Here is a 19,397-nt window from a genome sequence, read left to right as displayed (position 1 = left end):
TGTCAATGATTTTCATAACTTCCCTCAACTGACCACAAGCACTCTTTCTTCTGCTCTCTCTTTAACAGCTACCATGTCAGACGCAGACAAGTTCCTGTACGTGGACCGCAATCTGGTCAACAACCCCCTAGCACAGGCTGACTGGGCCTCCAAGAAGCTGGTATGGGTGCCCTCAGAGCGCCTGGGCTTCGAGGCCGGCTCCGTGAAGGAGGAGCACGGCGATGAGTGCGTGGTGGAGCTGGCAGATTCCGGTAAGAAGGTCAGGGTGAACAAGGATGACATCCAGAAGATGAACCCGCCCAAGTTCAGCAAGGTGGAGGACATGGCCGAGCTCACCTGCCTGAACGAGGCGTCTGTGCTGCACAATCTGAAGGAGAGATACTACTCTGGTCTCATATATGTGAGTATGGAGCAGCCTTTGTCGCTTATTTTTGCTGAAATGTAATGTTGTAGTGATGCTTGGGGCTAATTTTAGTTTCTGTTCCAGTTATTGTATCAGTGGATGAGATTTTAAGCCGTAGTCTTACTTTACGTGCTGTAGACAAAAATCCAGCTAAATGTGACATTTCACTTTTTCCTCTGCGTATGTTTTACCTCTGTTTTCTGGGTAAGCTTGCCCACAAGACAGTTATCAGGGTAACTTGGTCTCATTGACGTGGTCTTAAAACATTTTCCTCTTAATTGTTTTGAAATCTCCACTGGCTCACAGAAAACAATATGCAATGGCGACTCTCCAAACCAATTTATCTCCCTGTCCAACCTCCTAATTATCTCATTAAGCCCCATTGTTTAAGACAATCCACTGTGTGCAAATTGTCAGCGCAAAGAACGCGTTCAGTCTGTTAACATGCTCATGGTATGCAAGCATTCTTTCCCTACACCCTCTTCCTCTCTCTCTGTCTTGTTTGCTCTCTCCTTCTCTCTCTCTCTGTGTTTGGAGTTATCTTGTAAACAGGAAGTTGAAGGGAACAATGCAGTTCAGAGTGCGAGAGATGTGAAGATCAGCATTAGGGTAGAAGGGAGGGGCCAGTTTTTGAACAGATGGACATGGAATGTAAAATGTGTTGTAACTATTTCTGCCCCCATAATTAATGTCATTTATCCCTCATGTCCTGGGCTGGGAATGATTTGGTCTCTTTGACTTTGTGGTCTGGCCCAGTCATATCAGCACAGCCCCTTGTCCCCTACCTCACTCCCTCCAGAGATCCAGGCTACAGTTGGTTTGAGAGGCTCCAGGCTTCTCTGTAGATTTTAAATTGACCCTCTCCCAGGGGAGAGCGGGTGTACAACAGAGGGGAGAGATGCCTGGTACAGGGATGTTGGGAGGGCAGCACAGGAATGCAGTGCACAAGGAAAAAAAAAAAAAAATGAAGTTATGGTAGGAGGAGAAATGAGTCCAGATACTCAAAAGAAGAGATATAGTTGTTAGAAAGGAACTTAAGGAGGGTTTTAAACTTGGCCTCGAAGCAGAACGATAATTTGAGTGGATCTGAGATATGACTTGGATAACCAGTCAAGTAGCTGTAGTTTGACAAAGCTGAGGTCACTCATCAGTTTAAACGTGCAGCAGGGTGGAGTTGAGATTACGTAATGTAGGAGGGTAACAAATCAGAGTTCATGAGAAACTTTCAGCTTGGTGTTGATGGACAGAGAGAGGCCTTATTATTAAATCTAGTACAGCTTCTCCTTTTTATGGAGAAGCTAGTTTTTGGGAAAACACTTGTACTTAAGAAAACGTTAGCATATGAAATGGCCAATCCATGATCCTGATCTGCACACTGAACAGTCTGGCATCTCTTTATGATATTTCCACATGTCCAGTAGAATTTGACCTAAAAAACATTTTTAACTATCCCATTGAACACAAACACCCTCCTCTTCCACAGGTACCTTCCCTTTGGTTTCTTATTCCACATTTAAGTGCAGCTTTTTTAAAAGCCGCCTCTGTCTTGCGTTGCAGACATACTCTGGCCTCTTCTGTGTCGTCATAAACCCCTACAAGAACCTGCCTATCTACTCAGAGGAGATTGTTGACATGTACAAGGGCAAGAAGAGGCATGAAATGCCGCCTCATATCTATGCCATCACTGACACATCTTACAGAAGCATGATGCAGGGTAAGTCACCGTCCTCACCGTAAAACTGTGATGACATGAATAATCTTACATTTGCTGGCTTACATGATGTACTATTTTTTCTGGCTTGATTCAGACTTTTTTCCAGAGTTATTTTAGCATCCCAAAGCTTGTAATATGAGTCCCTTTAAGATGGCATTGTCAGTGAGGCTACTGTGTCCTGAGTGGTAACATGCTGAGCTATAAACTGTAAGGCTCCTAAGAGAATAGGTTTTACACATACATGCTGTAATATTGGCCACTTAATTGCATCAGTGCCCTCTCTTAAAATTGGAATGCAGTGAATGAGAGTAGTTTGTATGAGCTTAGGCCTTAAAATGGAAGACACTGGGGACCAGTTGCTGCAGACTATTGGAGTTAAGGCCAGCTCATCACAGAGTATTTCACATGATTTACATGCCCCACTGGCCACAGAAAACACCACATGCTCTAAAACTCTAGCTAAGCTGTATTAACCCTTGCTAAGTTGCGTTTAAAATAAATAAATAAATAAAATGCTGTGTGTCTCCTGTCCAGCTCATTTGTCATATTCTTTTGGAGCAATATATATTTAAATGGGCAAAAGATATTAATTTTGTAGAGCTCGCTGTATTTAGACTGATTCAGCTCAATATGTACTTGTACAGTGATTATGTTAAAAAAAAATATCCTGTGTGTAATAAGTGCTCTTATTACTTTGCTAATGGAGATTTCCTGTCTTTGGCATTTGCATGCAGTTTTTTTCTTTTTGAGACATTAACCCTTGCCTCGTTATGTAATTGTGCAGTGTTCTGTAACTTTTAACATTACGAGCATCGAACTGGTATTTCCTGCATGGCTATCTCATTGTAATGTGTTTCTTTAGTTCACCTCCTGTATGTGTTCCCATTTGTGGTTGTTTTCCGCACGTTTTGGTTCAGACAACATTCACGTTATATGAGGTGATGGGTAATGAACAGTTTGACACCCAGCAGCACCTCTTTCCAGTCACAGGAAGCCGGATATTGATTTCCTGTCTGTGGCCAATGTACATCCTGTTGTACAGACAAAAACCGTATGTGCTGTGGTGATAACATATGCTCACTTAGAATATGTAGCGTTGTCGTTCTGCAGAGGCTGCATAATCAGCTTGTGCACCTTTATTTTGCAGATCGTGAGGACCAGTCCATTCTTTGCACGTGAGTTTCAGATACACATAGATGGACATGACATTCTTCTAGTGTTGTAATATTATTTGACTGTCGCTGTTTTAAAACGATCCTTGTCTCAATCCTTTGACTGTTTATCTGCCTCTGTTTGTCCATTATAGAGGAGAGTCTGGTGCTGGAAAGACAGAGAACACCAAAAAGGTGATCCAATATCTGGCTCACGTGGCCTCCTCTCACAAGACCAAGAAAGACCAGGTCAGTCACACCTGTCATCTTACACAGTTCATCCTTCAAACCTTCCTCCTGTTACTCTTTTACCTCCTCCGGTCATCACTTTTATTTTTCATTTCTTACTCCCTTCATCTCTCATTTCACTCCCTGCCGTTATTTCTTATTTGTATCATCATTTTCGAGTGAGATACAGTGCCTTTATTTTACAGGATCAACATTTTCCTGTTCCTCTCTAAACACTTGCTCAACCACTTTTTTTTCTTTTACTGTTTATGTGCACTTGATTGTGTACATGATTGTTAATCCATCATCACACTGCTGTGTTCAGACAGCTTGTTTTCAGCAGTATGCATACTCTTCTGTGGTACAGCTGCTGCAGAAAAGACGTGCCATCAAAGGAAAAGGGGTGGCAATCAAGATAACAGCCCTGCAGGCATAGAAAAACAGTAGTTTGGATATAAAGGCTGCTGGTTTTTGCACTCCATGACATTTTATAAACACCAGACGCCTTACTTCATCTGTAACATATTCTGTTTTGTTGATATTGCTGCACCTTCTCATCAGAAATAAAACTCAGTCTACCATGTAACAGTCACACATGACGTCAGACTCTACTAGAAATCCTGCACCGCTGTTATCTGGCCTGCCAGCCTTTTCATAGATGCTGCGGAAAGCAACGCAGTGGGGTTTGATGAAAAACCACATCTATCATTCCCTTTTTTTGAGGTTGTTGTATTTCTCTCTTCCCATCAACAGAACAGCTCGGTCCTGTCACATGTGAGTTAACTCTCTCCCTCCATTCACCCTTCGCCCATCCTCCCCACCTGCTTCTGTCATCACCTTCCTCCTCCTCCTCCTCCCCCCACCCTGACCCCTCATCCTCCCTCCTCTTTCTCGTCGCTGGAGTGCACTGTTGTGGGAGTCACTTTGTATTAAGGGCAGAGGTGACATGTCTTGCCAGCCGATAGGAAGTAGGGAGGAAGTTTGTTTGCAGATCAGTGGCAGCCGTATGTGTTCCTGTGAAAAATTCAGCCAGACAATGGTAGGATAAGGAGGGAGGGGGGTCTTTGCTGAAAAAAATGCAGCACTTTTGGGTCTCACAATTGTATTCATGTATTTGTCTGGTTGAATTTTTCATAACTTGTATCACTTCTCTGTGCGTGCACCTGAGTCCAAAGTTGCTTTTCTTTTTTTGCATAAAAGTTTTGCTTTGTCAGTGTGTGTATGTTTGTACGACATCTGGTCCCAGCAGACATTGATCTCCTATGGCAGAGTACATGTCGTGTGATGGCCTTTTTTTGTGTGCTTAACATACACCTAAGTGACTGGCCACACAGTTTTTTTATTTATCAAGATGCTCAGTGAAGGGACAGTAGTCCAGAATCAAATTTTCTGTATAACTTGAACTCAGAAAAGCCTGACACAGATATCAGATATCTTGTACAGTAGAGGGTCACTGCTTTAAATTCTTATGCCTTCTTCCTTCTCCTGAACTTTACCTATGAATCAGCACAATAACGGTAGCTTTTGGATTTGAGATTTTGTCAGTCCATGTTAATGCTGGATGGATGTGAGTGATCATCAGGTGAAAAAACCCTCTGTATGAAAAACCAGGTAGCTGAGTCACGACTTAAACATACTCAGCAAACTATTTCGTGTTCATATATGTAGGGAAAGTTTTCAAAATCAGAAATAACATATCATTTATGTAATTCTGTAGTACAAACAGTACTGGTATTGTACTATATATTTGTGGAGACTTCACTAAAAGCAAGTACAGCTTCAAGGAAAAATGAATGTTATACTGAAGCTAACAGGACATTGTTTTGTGCTTGGGCTTCACTGGATTATTCTGCTCTGGGTAACAGGTGATGGGTTACTGATGAGGGTCACAGGGTCTTTGGGTGTTTGCAGATTTGGGCACTAACCTGATGTTATGTGTGTGTGTGTGGGGGGTGGGGTGAAATGCTTGGGTGCAGTGTGTGTGTGTGTGTGTGTGTTGCTGGTGCGTGTATCTGGTATCGCTCTCATCGCTTTTTGTTTTAAATGTTTTGTAAACTCCATGGTCTCCCTTGTCCTCAGACGTAAGTACATCATGACTGAATTAACAAACACCACTGTGTCAGCATATTTCTCTAAAAAGAAGCAAACTAATCAGTTTCTTACAATGACAAAGCATTTTAGTAAATGAATAGCAGAACGTAATTTGACGCTCTCAGGCTACATCACAGTGAGTCACAGTCCCTTTTGGTGACAAGGTCTCGTTAGATCTGAATCCATGGCTGAGAAATATGCAGCTTTAATGATGACAGTGCAAATACAAAGTGTCCTTTATATTGTGTTTTGTTCTTCTCTTCATTTCCACCAGGGGGAGCTGGAGAAGCAACTGTTGCAGGCTAACCCCATCCTTGAAGCCTTTGGAAATGCCAAGACAGTCAAAAATGACAACTCGTCCAGATTTGTAAGACTTGATGCTGCGTCTTGTTCTTCGTCTCATAAACTGCCTGTTTTACACCTGTTCTGTTCCAGACATCTTTCTTAAATACTGTTTTTATTCTCCTTTAGGGAAAATTCATCAGGATCAACTTCGATGTCAATGGTTACATTGTCGGTGCCAATATTGAAACCTGTATCCTTGAAACTGTGTGGTTTCTTGTTTTTGCCTTGTATTTAATGCCATGTTTTAGGCTACAGCACACTACAGTACATTGGATGGCTCGAGAGAGCTTTGTCATAGTAGTATCAGAAAACTTGTCCTTAACAGAGTGACCACTAGACTTGTTGGAGAAATCCCGTGCCATTCGCCAGGCCAAAGAAGAGAGGACCTTTCATGTCTTCTACTACTTGCTCACAGGGGCTGGAGACAGACTGCGCAGTAAGTAACATATCACACACCTATATGGTTAAAGACAGAGTGAGGTTTTCTTAAGGCTTGGCAGAGTAGTGATGATTATTTGTTTCATTCTGAAAGTTTCTTCTTGTAATAATTTAAAATTTCTTTTGCCATTTATCTCACCCCTGTTACTTTGTCTCAGATGAACTCCTCCTTGAAAATTACAACAACTACCGTTTCCTTTCCAACGGAAACGTCACAATTCCGGGACAGCAGGACAAGGATCTGTTCACAGAGACCATGGAGGCCATGAGGATCATGAGTATCCCGGAGGAGGAGCAAATAGGTGAGGTGGACAGCAGCTTAGTTTTAAACTGTGACTTTTTGTATTCTTTAAGTGGAACTTGTACAAATTGTCAGTGCAACATAAAATCATGTCTCTGCTCCTGATTGGTCGCTTCTTGTGCAGGCATGCTGAAGGTGGTGGCCTCTGTACTGCAGCTGGGGAACATGAGCTTCAAGAAGGAGCGACACACAGACCAGGCCTCCATGCCTGACAACACAGGTAAGTTAGACCTTAACCCTGTGCACCTTCACGTAGTTTATGATCCTGCAGTTCTGTCTTACATCTCACTGTCTTCCCTCTCTTCTTCTCTCTTTCCTCATCAACTCCCCGTTTTCATTTTCTCTCTCCCTATTTCCCCTGCAACAGCTGCCCAGAAGGTGTGCCACCTCATGGGCATGAACGTCACAGACTTCACCAGGGCCATCCTGTCGCCCAGGATCAAGGTGGGCAGAGACTACGTCCAGAAGGCCCAGACCCAGGAGCAAGCAGAGTTTGCTGTGGAGGCCCTGGCCAAGGCCACATATGAGAGGATGTTCCGCTGGCTCGTCATGAGGATCAACAAAGCGCTGGACAAGACCAAGAGACAGGGTGCCTCCTTCATCGGCATCTTGGATATCGCTGGCTTTGAGATCTTTGAGGTAAACAAGTGAAGCAAACTGTAAATCACTTGCCTGCAGGACATTGTAGTACGTAGAACAAAATATGTAAAAAAAAATATTTAAAAATCACACAGAATCTTATCCATGTTTGCATTTCTGCTGCTGATCAACTGTGTTCTCAACCATTCTTTTCTTGTCCCTGCAGCTGAACTCATTTGAGCAGCTGTGTATCAACTACACCAACGAGAAGCTGCAGCAGCTCTTCAACCACACCATGTTCATCCTGGAGCAGGAGGAGTACCAGAGGGAGGGCATCGAGTGGAGCTTCATCGACTTCGGCCTCGACCTGCAGCCCTGCATCGACCTCATTGAGAAACCTGTGAGTTTGCTGATGTCACTTACCTGTCAAGCTTTTATTTCTTTTTATTTCTTCTTCCGCTATTTCATATTTTCTGTTTCATGCATTAAGATCTGCTCCCTTCCTTTGTTTCCAGGCCAGCCCCCCTGGTATTCTCGCTCTGCTGGATGAGGAGTGCTGGTTTCCCAAGGCCACCGACAAGAGCTTTGTGGAGAAGGTGCTGCAGGAGCAGGGCACACACCCCAAGTTCTTTAAACCCAAGAAACTGAAGGATGAGGCTGACTTCTGTATCATCCATTATGCCGGCAAGGTAAACGTGCTAATTTGTAATAAATTTTCACCTATGTTAGAGTTATACTTGCCTTTTCTGTTCTCAAACTTCATACCAATCCAAAAGATGTGAGTCTAAAAACGACATCCTGGTTCCTGCCTAATATTACCCCTCAGGTGGACTACAAGGCGGACGAATGGCTGATGAAGAACATGGACCCCTTGAATGACAACGTGGCTACACTGCTCAATCAGTCCACTGACAAGTTTGTCTCTGAGCTCTGGAAGGACGGTGAGTTCAGACAGACGTTAGTTTGTTTCAGTAAACCGGGAAAATCGCTGCTTCTCTTGAGGCAGTGCTTGATGTGGGAATATATTTTATGTTCCTGTTTTGCATCTCATAGTGCTTTCTTTCTCTTTTACTGTCTGGTGTACGGACCTTTGTTTTTACCTTCTCAAATCCCATTTGTTGTTTCCATCCATTTCTTCCTCTGTCCGGCCCCTTTTTGTCTGTCATCTTTTTCTTTTACTGGGCCTCAGAGGTACAGAATTGTCAGAGAGCCTATTTTTATCAGCGTTTTCCTATTCTACACTCAGACTCAGGTGATGAGGTTTCTTTTTCATTTGTTCAGTCTTTCCCTCTTTCTCCTGTTGTCAGTTTAAACATGCTTATTTCCACCATGAATCCTCTCGGTTGTCCTTTTCTCCTAAAATGATGTTTCCAAAGATGCCAGTAAATTTAGTCAGTTGCTTCCTCTGTCTGTGACCAGCTCTGTTTACAGTAACAAAATCCTCTGGTCATCCTGGCACTTGTTGCTCTGTCATTGAACTCTCCTTCTCTCCCTCTGTGTAATAGTGTTGTTTGGGGCCTCCTGGTGTTGGTCATGGGTACTGCAACGATGGGTATATACTGCATGGGTTTGGTTTGGTCTTTTTTTTTTTTTTTTTTGTCACCACAAAGATACATGCCCACTGCAAGCAACGTTTGTCACCACCTCGACACACATACATATTTAAGTGAACCATCGCACATAGTTTTCACTCAGAGAAATACAAACTGGCAGTGTTAACAGTTGACAAACCCCCTTCACTCATTGCACTGAGTATTTTTTTTGTGTGTAATCTTTCCACACTTCACTGGCTTTTTGTGTCTCCTGTCTGTCATCCTGCTCCTGATTTCTGCCCCCCCACCCCCTCCACCCCATTCACTCTGTGTTTGTGTTAGTGTGGTGTTTCACTGGTCCCATCTCTGCTCTCTCCTGGTGTGTGTTTACCAAGAGGAGGTGGAGAGACAATGGTCATATTCATTCTTCCTTGTGACATGCATTCGGTTTCAGTTTGACTGGTTAAATATTTCAATCATTAAATTGAACGCCTCTGACTTCTTAAATAATGTTGTTCCCCTCTCTATTTCTGTCTCTGTCCCTCTTTTAGTGGACCGCATTGTGGGTCTGGATAAGGTGTCTGGCATGTCCGAGATGCCCGGTGCCTTTAAGACCCGTAAGGGCATGTTCCGCACAGTGGGCCAGCTGTACAAGGAGCAGCTGTCCAAGCTCATGGCCACTTTGAGGAACACAAACCCCAACTTTGTTCGCTGCATCATCCCCAACCACGAGAAAAAGGTATCTGAGAAAAACAAGCATCTATTAAGTCCTTTCCACCACAGGAACTTTACCAGGGGACTAAGAACTCAGGAACTAAACCGTCTTTCAAACAAAGGAACCACACATTAAATTCAGTTCCTGTATGATAGTTCCAGGTGCTAAAATAGTCCCTGCTCTGGGCAAAGGATTATCTAACGCTACTGCTTCATTCATTAAACAGGGAAGTGCCCAGGGAGTGAGATTAGGAGGAGGGGTGTACATTTCTTGTTGTTTATAAATGTACATTAATGAAGCTAGGTGGAAGGAGCAGGGGCTGAGCGGCAGTAGAACATAGCGAGTGAAGGAGAGAATGTTACATGTTGATCCTGTACTGAAGCAGAATTAAATAACCATCAAACATTCAGCAGGTTGTCACTGTGTGCTGTGGATAGATACACTGATTTATAGATACACGGCCCAAACATCAGTCATGCAACAGTAAATACTTAGTACATTAGAATAGGTCTGTTTTCTGATGAGTTAGATTTGTGTTACAAACACGTCATTGTTTCCAAATCTATTGTTGCTCTAATTTGCCTAATCTTCACACGTCTTTAGAAGTGATGGAAACTGTTGGTTTCTCTGTTTTGCAAAAATTGCTGATCAGCAAATGTTCCCCTTCCTTAGGCTGGTAAACTGGACCCCCACCTGGTTCTGGACCAGCTGAGGTGTAACGGTGTGCTGGAGGGGATCCGTATCTGCAGACAGGGCTTCCCCAACCGCATCGTCTTCCAGGAGTTCAGACAGAGGTAACAGTAATAATAGGACCGTTCCCAGTGCATCTTATTGATGTCATGCAGGAATGTGTAAGAAAACATTTAAATCCTATCATCTGCACCTCGTTTGCCAGGTATGAGATCCTCACTCCCAACGCCATCCCTAAGGGCTTCATGGATGGGAAGCAGGCCTGTGTGCTCATGGTAAGAGGTCTACAAAATTCAAACTGAGCTCCACAATATCTAGTCCTAGAACATACAAACAAATCACTCTATAGCGCGACTGATTAGTGCATTTCTTGCCCTGTCAGATCAAAAGCCTGGAGCTGGATCCAAACCTGTACCGCATCGGCCAGAGTAAAGTTTTCTTCAGAGCCGGTGTCCTCGCACACCTGGAGGAGGAGAGGGACATGAAGATCACAGACATCATCATCAGTTTCCAGGCCTGGTGCCGAGGCTACGTGGCGCGCAAGTAAGAAGAGACGGTCACCACATTTTTGGGGTCTAATAGTATCAGGATCCTGTTCAGTAGCTGCTGATAAAAACAATGTGGAGCATAACTTGAGTGACAACATTTAAGCAGACTCAACACTCAGACTTTAACAAGATTTGTTTTCTCTCAGCAGAGGTTTGTTTAAAAAAAAAAAAAAAACTGATCCTGCTGAAGTTGTTAATGTGCAGCTGAATCAGGAGAAATAACTTGGGTGACATGAAATGTGACTGAGTCTGTCTGATATTTCTTTGCAGGGCTTTTGCTAAGAGACAGCAGCAGCTGACTGCAATGAAGGTGATCCAAAGGAACTGTGCCGCTTATCTTAAACTCAGGAACTGGCAGTGGTGGAGGCTCTTCACCAAGGTGAATCTCAGACAACATCTTACGTCCAACATGTTGCTTACTGCACGTTTTGCTCCCTGGCTTTTTCCCCTAACTGTCTTTTTCTAACGCTCCCACCCCCCTTTTCCACCATTTTGTCCTCAGGTGAAGCCTCTGCTGCAAGTCAGCAGGCAGGAGGAGGAGATGCAGGCCAAGGATGAGGAGCTGACTAAAGTGAAGGAGAAGCATCTGCATGCTGAGCAGCAGCTCGTGGAGATGGAGGAAAAGCAACAGCAGGTAACATGAAATGTAGAATAAATGTAGAATATCTATTCATAGATAGATGATGAAGGAGGGTGCTTAGTTTGAGTGTCAAATAAGTGCTGTTTATCCTTGGTTTAAATTAACCATACACAATTTTAAAGTCATCTTTTTCCTCTGCTCGCAGTTGAATGCTGAGAAGATGGCCCTACAGGAGCAGCTCCAAGCAGAAACAGAGCTCTGTGCCGAGGCTGAGGAGATGAGAGCCCGCCTGGCTGCCAGGAAGCAGGAGCTGGAGGAGATCCTGCACGACCTGGAGGCCCGTGTGGAGGAGGAGGAAGAGCGCGCCTCTCAGCTGACATCAGAGAAAAAGAAGATGCAGCAAAATATCGCTGTAAGTAGAGAAAGTTCACTCACTCTCCAGCCGCTAATTTAGATACACATGCACCGATAACATTTGAAAAGGTAATTACTGTTTCATTGCCAACTCTCTCATTTATCTGCACACAGGACCTGGAGCAGCAGCTGGATGAGGAGGAGGCAGCCAGACAGAAGCTCCAGCTGGAGAAGGTCACCTTGGAGGCCAAGATGAAGAAGATAGAAGAGGATGTTATGGTTCTAGATGACCAGAATAACAAACTAAACAAGGTTAGGATTAAAAGAACCAGAATCACTGTGACTGGTTAGTGATCTGTACTTTTAGGGAGCTAGTGACTTCTACAGAGTCTTTCTGCTAATTTGTTCCTAAACGTAACAAAAGAAAGGATGCTATCTCTTACTAAACTTACTGTTTACCATGTTTGTGAATTCAGGAGAAGAAGCTGTTGGAGGAGAGGATCTCCGAGTTCACCACCAATCTGGCAGAGGAAGAGGAGAAATCCAAGAGCCTGCAAAAACTCAAGACCAAACACGAGGCCATGATCACAGACCTGGAGGGTAAGAAGAGAACACGACAGGCACAAACAGTAACAGACATGACAGCCATTATAGATGGAACTGGCCCTGCCCCGAGTCTAAACAGAGGAGGGTGTCGTCACAGTTTGCAACTTTTAGCATCTTTTTTTTTTTCGTTCCCATAGTTTAACATTTGTTCTTTCTCTCTGTCAGACCGCCTGCGCAGGGAGGAGAAGCAGCGTCAGGAGCTGGAAAAGAACCGACGCAAACTTGAGGGTGACTTCACTGAGATACACGACCAGATTGCTGAGCTGCAGGCCCAGATTGCTGAGCTCCGTGCTCAGCTAGCCAAGAAGGAGGAGGAGCTCCAGGCAGCTCTGGCCAGGTCTGTATGGACTTCATAGTTCATTGTTCTGAATTATTGTTCACCTTTGTTGCCCTGTGCTCAGTTTATCAGTCTGCAGTAGAGAATTTACTTAATTCAAAGAGATGGTGGTGTGATAAAGATTCCTCAGCTGCTGCTCCATTTACTCATTTCTGCTGACCTGTTCTTCCCTTCAGGATCGAGGAGGAGGCAGCTCAGAAGAACCTGGCCCAGAAAAAGATCCGTGAGATGGAGGCTCAGCTCTCTGAACTGCAGGAGGATTTGGAGCTGGAGAGGCAGGCCCGTACCAAGGCAGAGAAACACCGCAGGGACCTGGGAGAAGAGCTGGAGGCCCTCAAGACCGAGCTAGAGGACACTCTGGACTCCACCGCCGCCCAGCAAGAACTCAGGTAGAGCTGTTGGTCCTGGGTTATGATTTTCAGGATGTTTGTGTCTGTTGTACATCTCGACACAAGCAGATTAACCTCTGCTCTGCCTCCTCAGGACCAAGCGTGAGACAGAGGTGGCACAGCTTAAAAAGACTCTGGATGAAGAGGCCAAAGTCCATGAACACCAGCTGGCTGAGATGAGACAGAAACACGGTCAGGCCTTCGACGAGCTCAATGAGCAGTTGGAGCAGGCTAAGAGGGTAATTAAAGCCTTTTTCATCCACTTGACTGTTTTCTTTTTTCATTTTTCCTTATTGCACATTTGTTTTTCCACTGCAGAAAGCACTAATGCTTGTGTCCTTTCTCTGCAGAACAAAGTATCAATGGAGAAGGCCAAGCAGGCTCTGGAGTCAGAGAGGAACGAACTGGCCATTGAGATGCAGACGCTGATGCAGGGCAAAGGAGAATCTGAGCATCGCAGGAAGAAGGCTGAAGCCCAGGTCCAGGAGCTGCAGCTCAAACATTCAGAGAGTGAGCGCCAGAGGATGGAGCTGGCTGAGAAACTGGCCAAAGTGCAGGTACAGCAATTTGTCTGATGTGATTTAGTAGGATTCTTCTTCTTCTTTGTGTGGTTACATTGCTAAATGCTAAATCAAAGCCTGTATTGATTAGCTAGTCTTTGTCCAAACAACAATAAGAACAAGAAGTAATTGATTAGTTCGTTTTATTTGGTCATTCATTTATTGTCCTCTGTCCACAGACTGAGCTGGATAACGTCAGCAGCGTGCTGAGTGAGGTGGAGGGCAAATCCATCAAGGCAGCCAAAGACTGCTCTGCTGTGGAGTCCCAGCTGCAGGATGTTCAGGTACGCAGACGGACATGCTGTTTGTAACCTCCTGTATGTTCAGAGATGCCACTGCTCAAAGCTGATGAAACATTAGTCATGCATACTTGAGGCATGTGGCTGTTTTGCTTCTTATAATTCAGCTTTACATGCCTGTGTTTACAACAGGAGCTACTCCAGGAAGAGACACGCCAGAAGCTGTCACTGGGCACACGTCTGCGCCAGCTCGAGGACGAACAGAACAACCTGAGAGAACAGCTGGAGGAAGAAGAATCAGCCAAGAGGAACGTGGAGAAGCAGCTACAAACAGTGCAGGCTCAGGTGAAACACATGAACATGTCCCTCAGATGTGCTGCTGACCTCATTCAGACCAGTGGCCTAGAAACGTGCACTGGCTTCTACTGAAGACTTCATTTTAACTCTTGCTGCTTTATCCAGGACATGTCATGAAACACGCATCTACCTCACTGCGTTGAATGTTTGAGTGACACCACCTCTTTCCTTACAGCTTGCTGAAATGAAGAAGAGGGTCGAGCAGGACGCTGGGTGTCTGGAGACAGCTGAGGAGGCAAAGAAGAGGCTTCAAAGAGACCTGGAGGCAACAAACCAGCGCCTGGATGAGAAATGTGCTGCCTACGATAAGATGGACAAAACCAAGACACGTCTCCAGCAAGAGCTGGATGACCTGCTGGTAGACCAGGACCACCTCCGACAGATCGTCTCCAACCTGGAGAAGAAGCAGAAGAAGTTTGACCAGGTCAGACAATATTTATAGTGTTATTATAGTATAATTGTAGTGTTCATCTGCGCAAACATTAAACATTTTGTCCTGACTTTCTCTAGATGCTGGCAGAGGAGAAGAGCATCTCCGCCCGCTATGCAGAGGAGCGTGACCGAGCTGAAGCTGAGGCCCGTGAGAAGGAGACCCGAGCACTGGCTCTAACCCGAGAGCTCGAGTCTCTGATGGACATAAAGGAAGAACTGGACCGCAACAGCAAACTGCTGCGGGCTGAAATGGAGGACCTGGTATCCTCTAAGGATGACGCTGGCAAGAATGTAAGTCTGGAAAATGTGTTTGCAGAGATGTTTGTGCCTTTGTGGTCTGCTCGTTCTGTTGTCCTCATCACTAGTCCTCCTCTCTGTCGTCCAGGTCCACGAGCTGGAAAAGGCGAAACGTGCAATGGAGCAGCAGCTGGAAGAGATGAAGACTCAGCTGGAGGAACTGGAGGACGAGCTGCAGGCCACGGAGGACGCCAAGCTGCGTTTGGAGGTCAACATGCAGGCTATGAAGGCCCAGTATGAGAGAGACCTGGCAGGACGTGACGAGATGGGCGAGGAGAAGAAGAGAGCTCTGGTCAAACAGGTACTGAACCCACTCTAATATATGTTAACTGTAACTTCTTTTATGGGACATGGCTGAAATCAGCTGCGTATCATTCAGGTGCGGGAGATGGAGATGGAGCTGGAGGATGAGAGGAAGCAGCGTTCTGCGGCCGTGGCTGCACGCAAGAAGCTGGAGCTGGACCTGAAGGAGCTGGAGACAGGCATCGACATGGCCAACAAGAACCGTGACGAGGCCCTGAAACAGCTGAAGAAGCTCCAGGTGAGTTGGTTGCTGAAATATTCTAAATTAAAAAAAAAATCATCTGCTGTCCACATGGACTCAGCTCAGTGTTTAAATATCAATCATGTTCCCAGTTTCCTCTGACCCTTTTTCCCCCCTTCCTCCACAGGCCCAGATGAAGGATCTTGTCCGGGAGCTGGATGACACTCGCATGTCCAGAGAGGAGATCCTCGCTCAGAGCAAGGAGACTGAGAAGAAGCTGAAGGGCATGGAGGCCGACATGATCCAGATGCAGGAGGTCGGCATGCACACCTCTTCAGCCTTCTTTTCTTTACCCCTCCCTTTTTTTCCTGCACGCTTAAATGAACTGCTCTCTGCTGATTCGTCCCTGTGCAGGAGTTGGCCGCTGCAGAGCGAGTGAAGAGACAGGCCCAGCAGGAGAGAGACGAGCTTCAGGATGAGATTAATAACCAGGCCACTAAGAAGTAAGACCTTCAATTTTCAGTTAAATGCCCAAACTATCAGTTGTGTGCACAACTTATTATTATTATTATTCTGTATCCCTCCATCTCCCTTTTCTTCTGTGCGTCTCTCAGTGCTCAGGTAGCCGAGGAGAGGAGACGGCTGGAGGCTCGTATTGCTCAGCTGGAGGAGGAGCTGGAGGAGGAGCAGTGCAACACTGAGCTGATCAACGACAGGCTGAAGAAAGCAATGCTGCAGGTTAGTAGGCTCACGTTACACATCTTATCAACACAGGTTTGTGATGTTCAGCGTTATCTGTCTGAAGAGCCAAGTGTTCAGCCCAGAGTGACGAGTCCCTGTCCCACCTGTTTAGACTGACCAGATGAATGTGGAGCTGACAGCAGAGCGCAGTGCCTCTCAGCGTGTGGAAGGGGCTCGTGCCCAGCTCGAGCGTCAGAACAAGGAGCTGAAGCTGAAGCTGCAGGAGCTGGAAGGAACTGTCAAGTCCAAGTACAAGGCCAACATGGCCGCCCTGGAGGCAAAGATCGCTCAGCTGGAGGAACAGCTGGACATGGAGACCAGGTGAGAGCCTCAGGCATAGAAATGAGAGATAACGGACAAACCACTGCACATTTACTTCACATTATATTCAGTAGAAGAGGTGATGTTTAATCAGTGCTTGGAAACGTCTCTTTGCTCCAGTGGTGGAGTTTAAGTACATTTACTTTTCTGTACTTAGGTACTGATTTGACATACTTGTACTTAACTTGAGTGTGTCTATTTTTTTTCTACTTTATCCTTCTATTTCATTGTATTTTCAACCCACTGCATTTATTTGACATCTTTAGTGAATAGTTATTTTTCAGGATAAGATTTTATTTATAAAACATGATGATCTTATAAAGTCTGATGCACTCTTATTGATTAAAGTAACAGTAACAGTATATATATAAAAAAACAGATTAAATTAGCTCCACCTCAATAATAACACAATACTATGACTATGTGTCATGTCTTTAGCCTGATCAGTGTTGTACTCTTCACTCAGGGAGAGGCAGGGTGCCACCAAGCTTGTGAGACGCACAGAGAAGAAACTGAAGGAAGTCATCCTGCAGGTGGATGACGAGAGACGCAACACAGAGCAGTACAAGGACCAGGTCAGAGATTTTCAGTCACCATGGTAAAACTCAAAACCGTCACAGGAGCTCTGCAGTGGCTATTTCTGTCTCTGTAATCTGGCTTTTCTGAGTATTATCAGTGTAATGTGTTTTTGTAGCTCCACATCAGTACTCTCTGAGAGCTTGGTAACTGATTGTATGATGTAAGTGAAATATTGCTCAGGTGCCAAAATAAGCCTTGAAGCTCAAAGTGGCGATTTTAAACAGTTATGTGAAATAGTAGGCAGCTGCTGTATAAGGTGTATTATGCAGAGCAGCGTTGCATCATTGTAGCCTGTAGGAAAACAGATTTCAGTACTTTTTTTTGAAAATCTAACACAATCTGTGTCAAATTCTCAGGTCGACAAGTTGAACTCTCGTATGAAGCAGCTGAAGCGTCAGCTGGAGGAGGCTGAGGAAGAGGCTCAGAGAGCCAACGCCAACCGAAGGAAACTGCAGAGGGAGCTGGAGGATGCCACAGAGTCTGCAGACGCCATGAACCGTGAAGTCACCAGCCTCAAGAACAAGCTCAGGTGGGCAAACGGACTGTAGACACCTAGTATGTTTTATTTGTGTTCAGTTTATTACGTGGATGGTTGTAGCGGTCCTACACAGAACTGTTGAAGGTAGTTGCAAGATGGTTCTCCGTGACATTATCTCAAGCATAGTCTGCTCACTCACTGTGTGTGTTTTTTTTTTTATTTATTGTTGTTTTTTTTTTCCTCTTCCATGTTTTAGGCGTGGTGACCTCCCCTTCACCGTGCGCCGCACTGTTCCCCGCCCCGGCATCGAGAGCGACGAGGAGAGCGAGCCCAAGAGCGAGACCCCCGAGCCCAAGCCTGAATGAACAGCCACCGTGCCACTCGACTCCTTAGAACTGCATCATAGATAGACAGACCCAAATCCACATGAGCACACACATTACTGAACCTGCTGAACAGAGAGGAACACAAAACAAACACAAACCGGTGACAGTCTGATCTCTTTAACACTGACAATCTATGCATTCTTAATACACTTTCACACATACAGAAGCCAGTAAACAGGGACAATCACCATGCTGACAAATACACACATTATTTTGGGCCAAATTTTTTTCTTTTTGCTTCATTTTTCATTCTCTGGGAAAAATAAAAAAAAAAGAAAATGATATTTTTATAAGGAAACATTCCAGTTATGATAGTCCTGATTTAGGATCTATTTTTCTAATTGAAGAATGAGAAAACAAAGAAAGAAGTATACATAAATGAAGACAGATTACTGGAAGGGGACCAAAGTAATAACTCGATCTATAATATTGTATTTTATGCACAAGTTTTTATAATGGTTAAGAATGGAAGTGCTTCATGTTTATTACGCTCGCGCTCTCGCCTCCGTTTATAATGAAGGTTTATATGCTGAAATGTATTCTATCAGTTTAGCTGCAGTTAGCACTTGTGACTACGCTTTTGAGCTTAATAATTTGATACACACATTTCATGTGGAAAATAAAATTTGAGGCAGATTTCAAGTAACAATTGGAAACTCATTGATGCGTACTGAAGGTATTTGATTGTGACTGTGCTGAAATATCTTAATTTTGCACTGACATGGTAAAAAAAAAAAAAAAAAAAAAAAAACACTTTAGCCTAGACATCATAAACCACTGCAGTTGTGTGTTTAGTTGAAACCGTGACGGAGATGCTTGGAAGGTTTGGAGAGACTGCGTACATGCTCATCTAGCAGGCGCGCAGACTGCCAACACACACTAAGGCCTTACAATGCAGCTGAATTCTACTGGGCAGGGTTGTTGGCTTTTTTTTTTTTCTGGACATGCATTGATTTTTATTTTTATCACTATCAGTGTTTTGGTTAATGTTCAGGGTAAAGTTTAAATGGGGTGGTGGGGTAGATTAATACTTACAGCGCACACTGTATTCTCTGGGCATAGCTTGTTGAGGGAGGAGTAGCTGAGGTTGTTTCAAACCAAAGGCAGATTCAGGAGGTAGGAACATACTTTGTTACTCTGACCTGTGTACGCTTTACTCTGACTGGCCTACAGGGCTTCACATAGACATGGGGAGTTGAAATGTGGCCAGGCATTGAGTAGATGTATCAGATGAGTAGTTGTATAGATATACAGACCCCTCACAGGCTGTGCTCAGGGTTGGCTTTTGGCTCACACTGCTGGGAAGTGAGAGGAATGTGTTACTTTAAGAATAAAGGTTCACAATTAAAAGGATCACGTCTTTCGCACTTAAAAACAAAGGAAATCCAAAAAAGAAGAAAAAACTGCATCTCCTCAATTCTTTTGTAATGTTTGTCTGTCTGCACCTCTGGAATGGAAAATCATGTTGTGAAATGTTGGTATTATTGCAATTAAAGAGGCTTTCTAAACTGCTACATGTTGA

The 19,397-nt window shown here is 44.5% G+C and overlaps 1 protein-coding gene across 2 annotated transcripts in view; it reads left to right on the top strand.

The window, feature by feature from the left end:
* The window catches only part of LOC121198294 (myosin-9-like), a 30,391-nt gene extending 11,002 nt beyond the window's left edge, over nucleotides 1-19,389 (top strand). Inside the window, exons 2-41 of one of the 2 annotated variants that reach the window (XM_041062307.1) lie at nucleotides 69-400; nucleotides 1,961-2,117; nucleotides 3,265-3,292; nucleotides 3,424-3,517; nucleotides 4,250-4,270; nucleotides 5,862-5,954; nucleotides 6,059-6,122; nucleotides 6,270-6,368; nucleotides 6,529-6,672; nucleotides 6,796-6,891; nucleotides 7,039-7,310; nucleotides 7,477-7,650; nucleotides 7,766-7,939; nucleotides 8,077-8,191; nucleotides 9,334-9,521; nucleotides 10,170-10,291; nucleotides 10,393-10,462; nucleotides 10,570-10,730; nucleotides 11,006-11,114; nucleotides 11,238-11,369; nucleotides 11,521-11,727; nucleotides 11,844-11,981; nucleotides 12,146-12,269; nucleotides 12,441-12,612; nucleotides 12,789-13,001; nucleotides 13,096-13,240; nucleotides 13,352-13,558; nucleotides 13,741-13,845; nucleotides 13,993-14,145; nucleotides 14,333-14,581; nucleotides 14,668-14,880; nucleotides 14,975-15,187; nucleotides 15,266-15,427; nucleotides 15,558-15,686; nucleotides 15,785-15,873; nucleotides 15,985-16,108; nucleotides 16,224-16,432; nucleotides 16,899-17,007; nucleotides 17,368-17,540; nucleotides 17,746-19,389. In XM_041062307.1, coding sequence (XP_040918241.1) covers nucleotides 74-400; nucleotides 1,961-2,117; nucleotides 3,265-3,292; nucleotides 3,424-3,517; nucleotides 4,250-4,270; nucleotides 5,862-5,954; nucleotides 6,059-6,122; nucleotides 6,270-6,368; nucleotides 6,529-6,672; nucleotides 6,796-6,891; nucleotides 7,039-7,310; nucleotides 7,477-7,650; nucleotides 7,766-7,939; nucleotides 8,077-8,191; nucleotides 9,334-9,521; nucleotides 10,170-10,291; nucleotides 10,393-10,462; nucleotides 10,570-10,730; nucleotides 11,006-11,114; nucleotides 11,238-11,369; nucleotides 11,521-11,727; nucleotides 11,844-11,981; nucleotides 12,146-12,269; nucleotides 12,441-12,612; nucleotides 12,789-13,001; nucleotides 13,096-13,240; nucleotides 13,352-13,558; nucleotides 13,741-13,845; nucleotides 13,993-14,145; nucleotides 14,333-14,581; nucleotides 14,668-14,880; nucleotides 14,975-15,187; nucleotides 15,266-15,427; nucleotides 15,558-15,686; nucleotides 15,785-15,873; nucleotides 15,985-16,108; nucleotides 16,224-16,432; nucleotides 16,899-17,007; nucleotides 17,368-17,540; nucleotides 17,746-17,854 — 5,883 coding nt within the window. In that variant the 5' untranslated portion in view covers nucleotides 69-73 and the 3' untranslated portion in view covers nucleotides 17,855-19,389. The remainder of the gene's footprint in view (nucleotides 1-68; nucleotides 401-1,960; nucleotides 2,118-3,264; nucleotides 3,293-3,423; nucleotides 3,518-4,249; nucleotides 4,271-5,861; nucleotides 5,955-6,058; nucleotides 6,123-6,269; nucleotides 6,369-6,528; nucleotides 6,673-6,795; nucleotides 6,892-7,038; nucleotides 7,311-7,476; nucleotides 7,651-7,765; nucleotides 7,940-8,076; nucleotides 8,192-9,333; nucleotides 9,522-10,169; nucleotides 10,292-10,392; nucleotides 10,463-10,569; nucleotides 10,731-11,005; nucleotides 11,115-11,237; nucleotides 11,370-11,520; nucleotides 11,728-11,843; nucleotides 11,982-12,145; nucleotides 12,270-12,440; nucleotides 12,613-12,788; nucleotides 13,002-13,095; nucleotides 13,241-13,351; nucleotides 13,559-13,740; nucleotides 13,846-13,992; nucleotides 14,146-14,332; nucleotides 14,582-14,667; nucleotides 14,881-14,974; nucleotides 15,188-15,265; nucleotides 15,428-15,557; nucleotides 15,687-15,784; nucleotides 15,874-15,984; nucleotides 16,109-16,223; nucleotides 16,433-16,898; nucleotides 17,008-17,367; nucleotides 17,541-17,745) is intronic. The other variant, XM_041062308.1, reaches the window with a different exon arrangement.
* The last annotated feature ends 8 nt before the right edge of the window (nucleotides 19,390-19,397 follow it).

The sequence above is a fragment of the Toxotes jaculatrix genome, chromosome 18 (assembly GCF_017976425.1).
Source record: "Toxotes jaculatrix isolate fToxJac2 chromosome 18, fToxJac2.pri, whole genome shotgun sequence".
Taxonomy (NCBI): Eukaryota; Metazoa; Chordata; class Actinopteri; family Toxotidae; genus Toxotes; species Toxotes jaculatrix.
The sequence above is the reverse complement of the archived record's forward strand: the minus strand, read 5'-3'. Positions and strand labels throughout refer to the sequence as shown.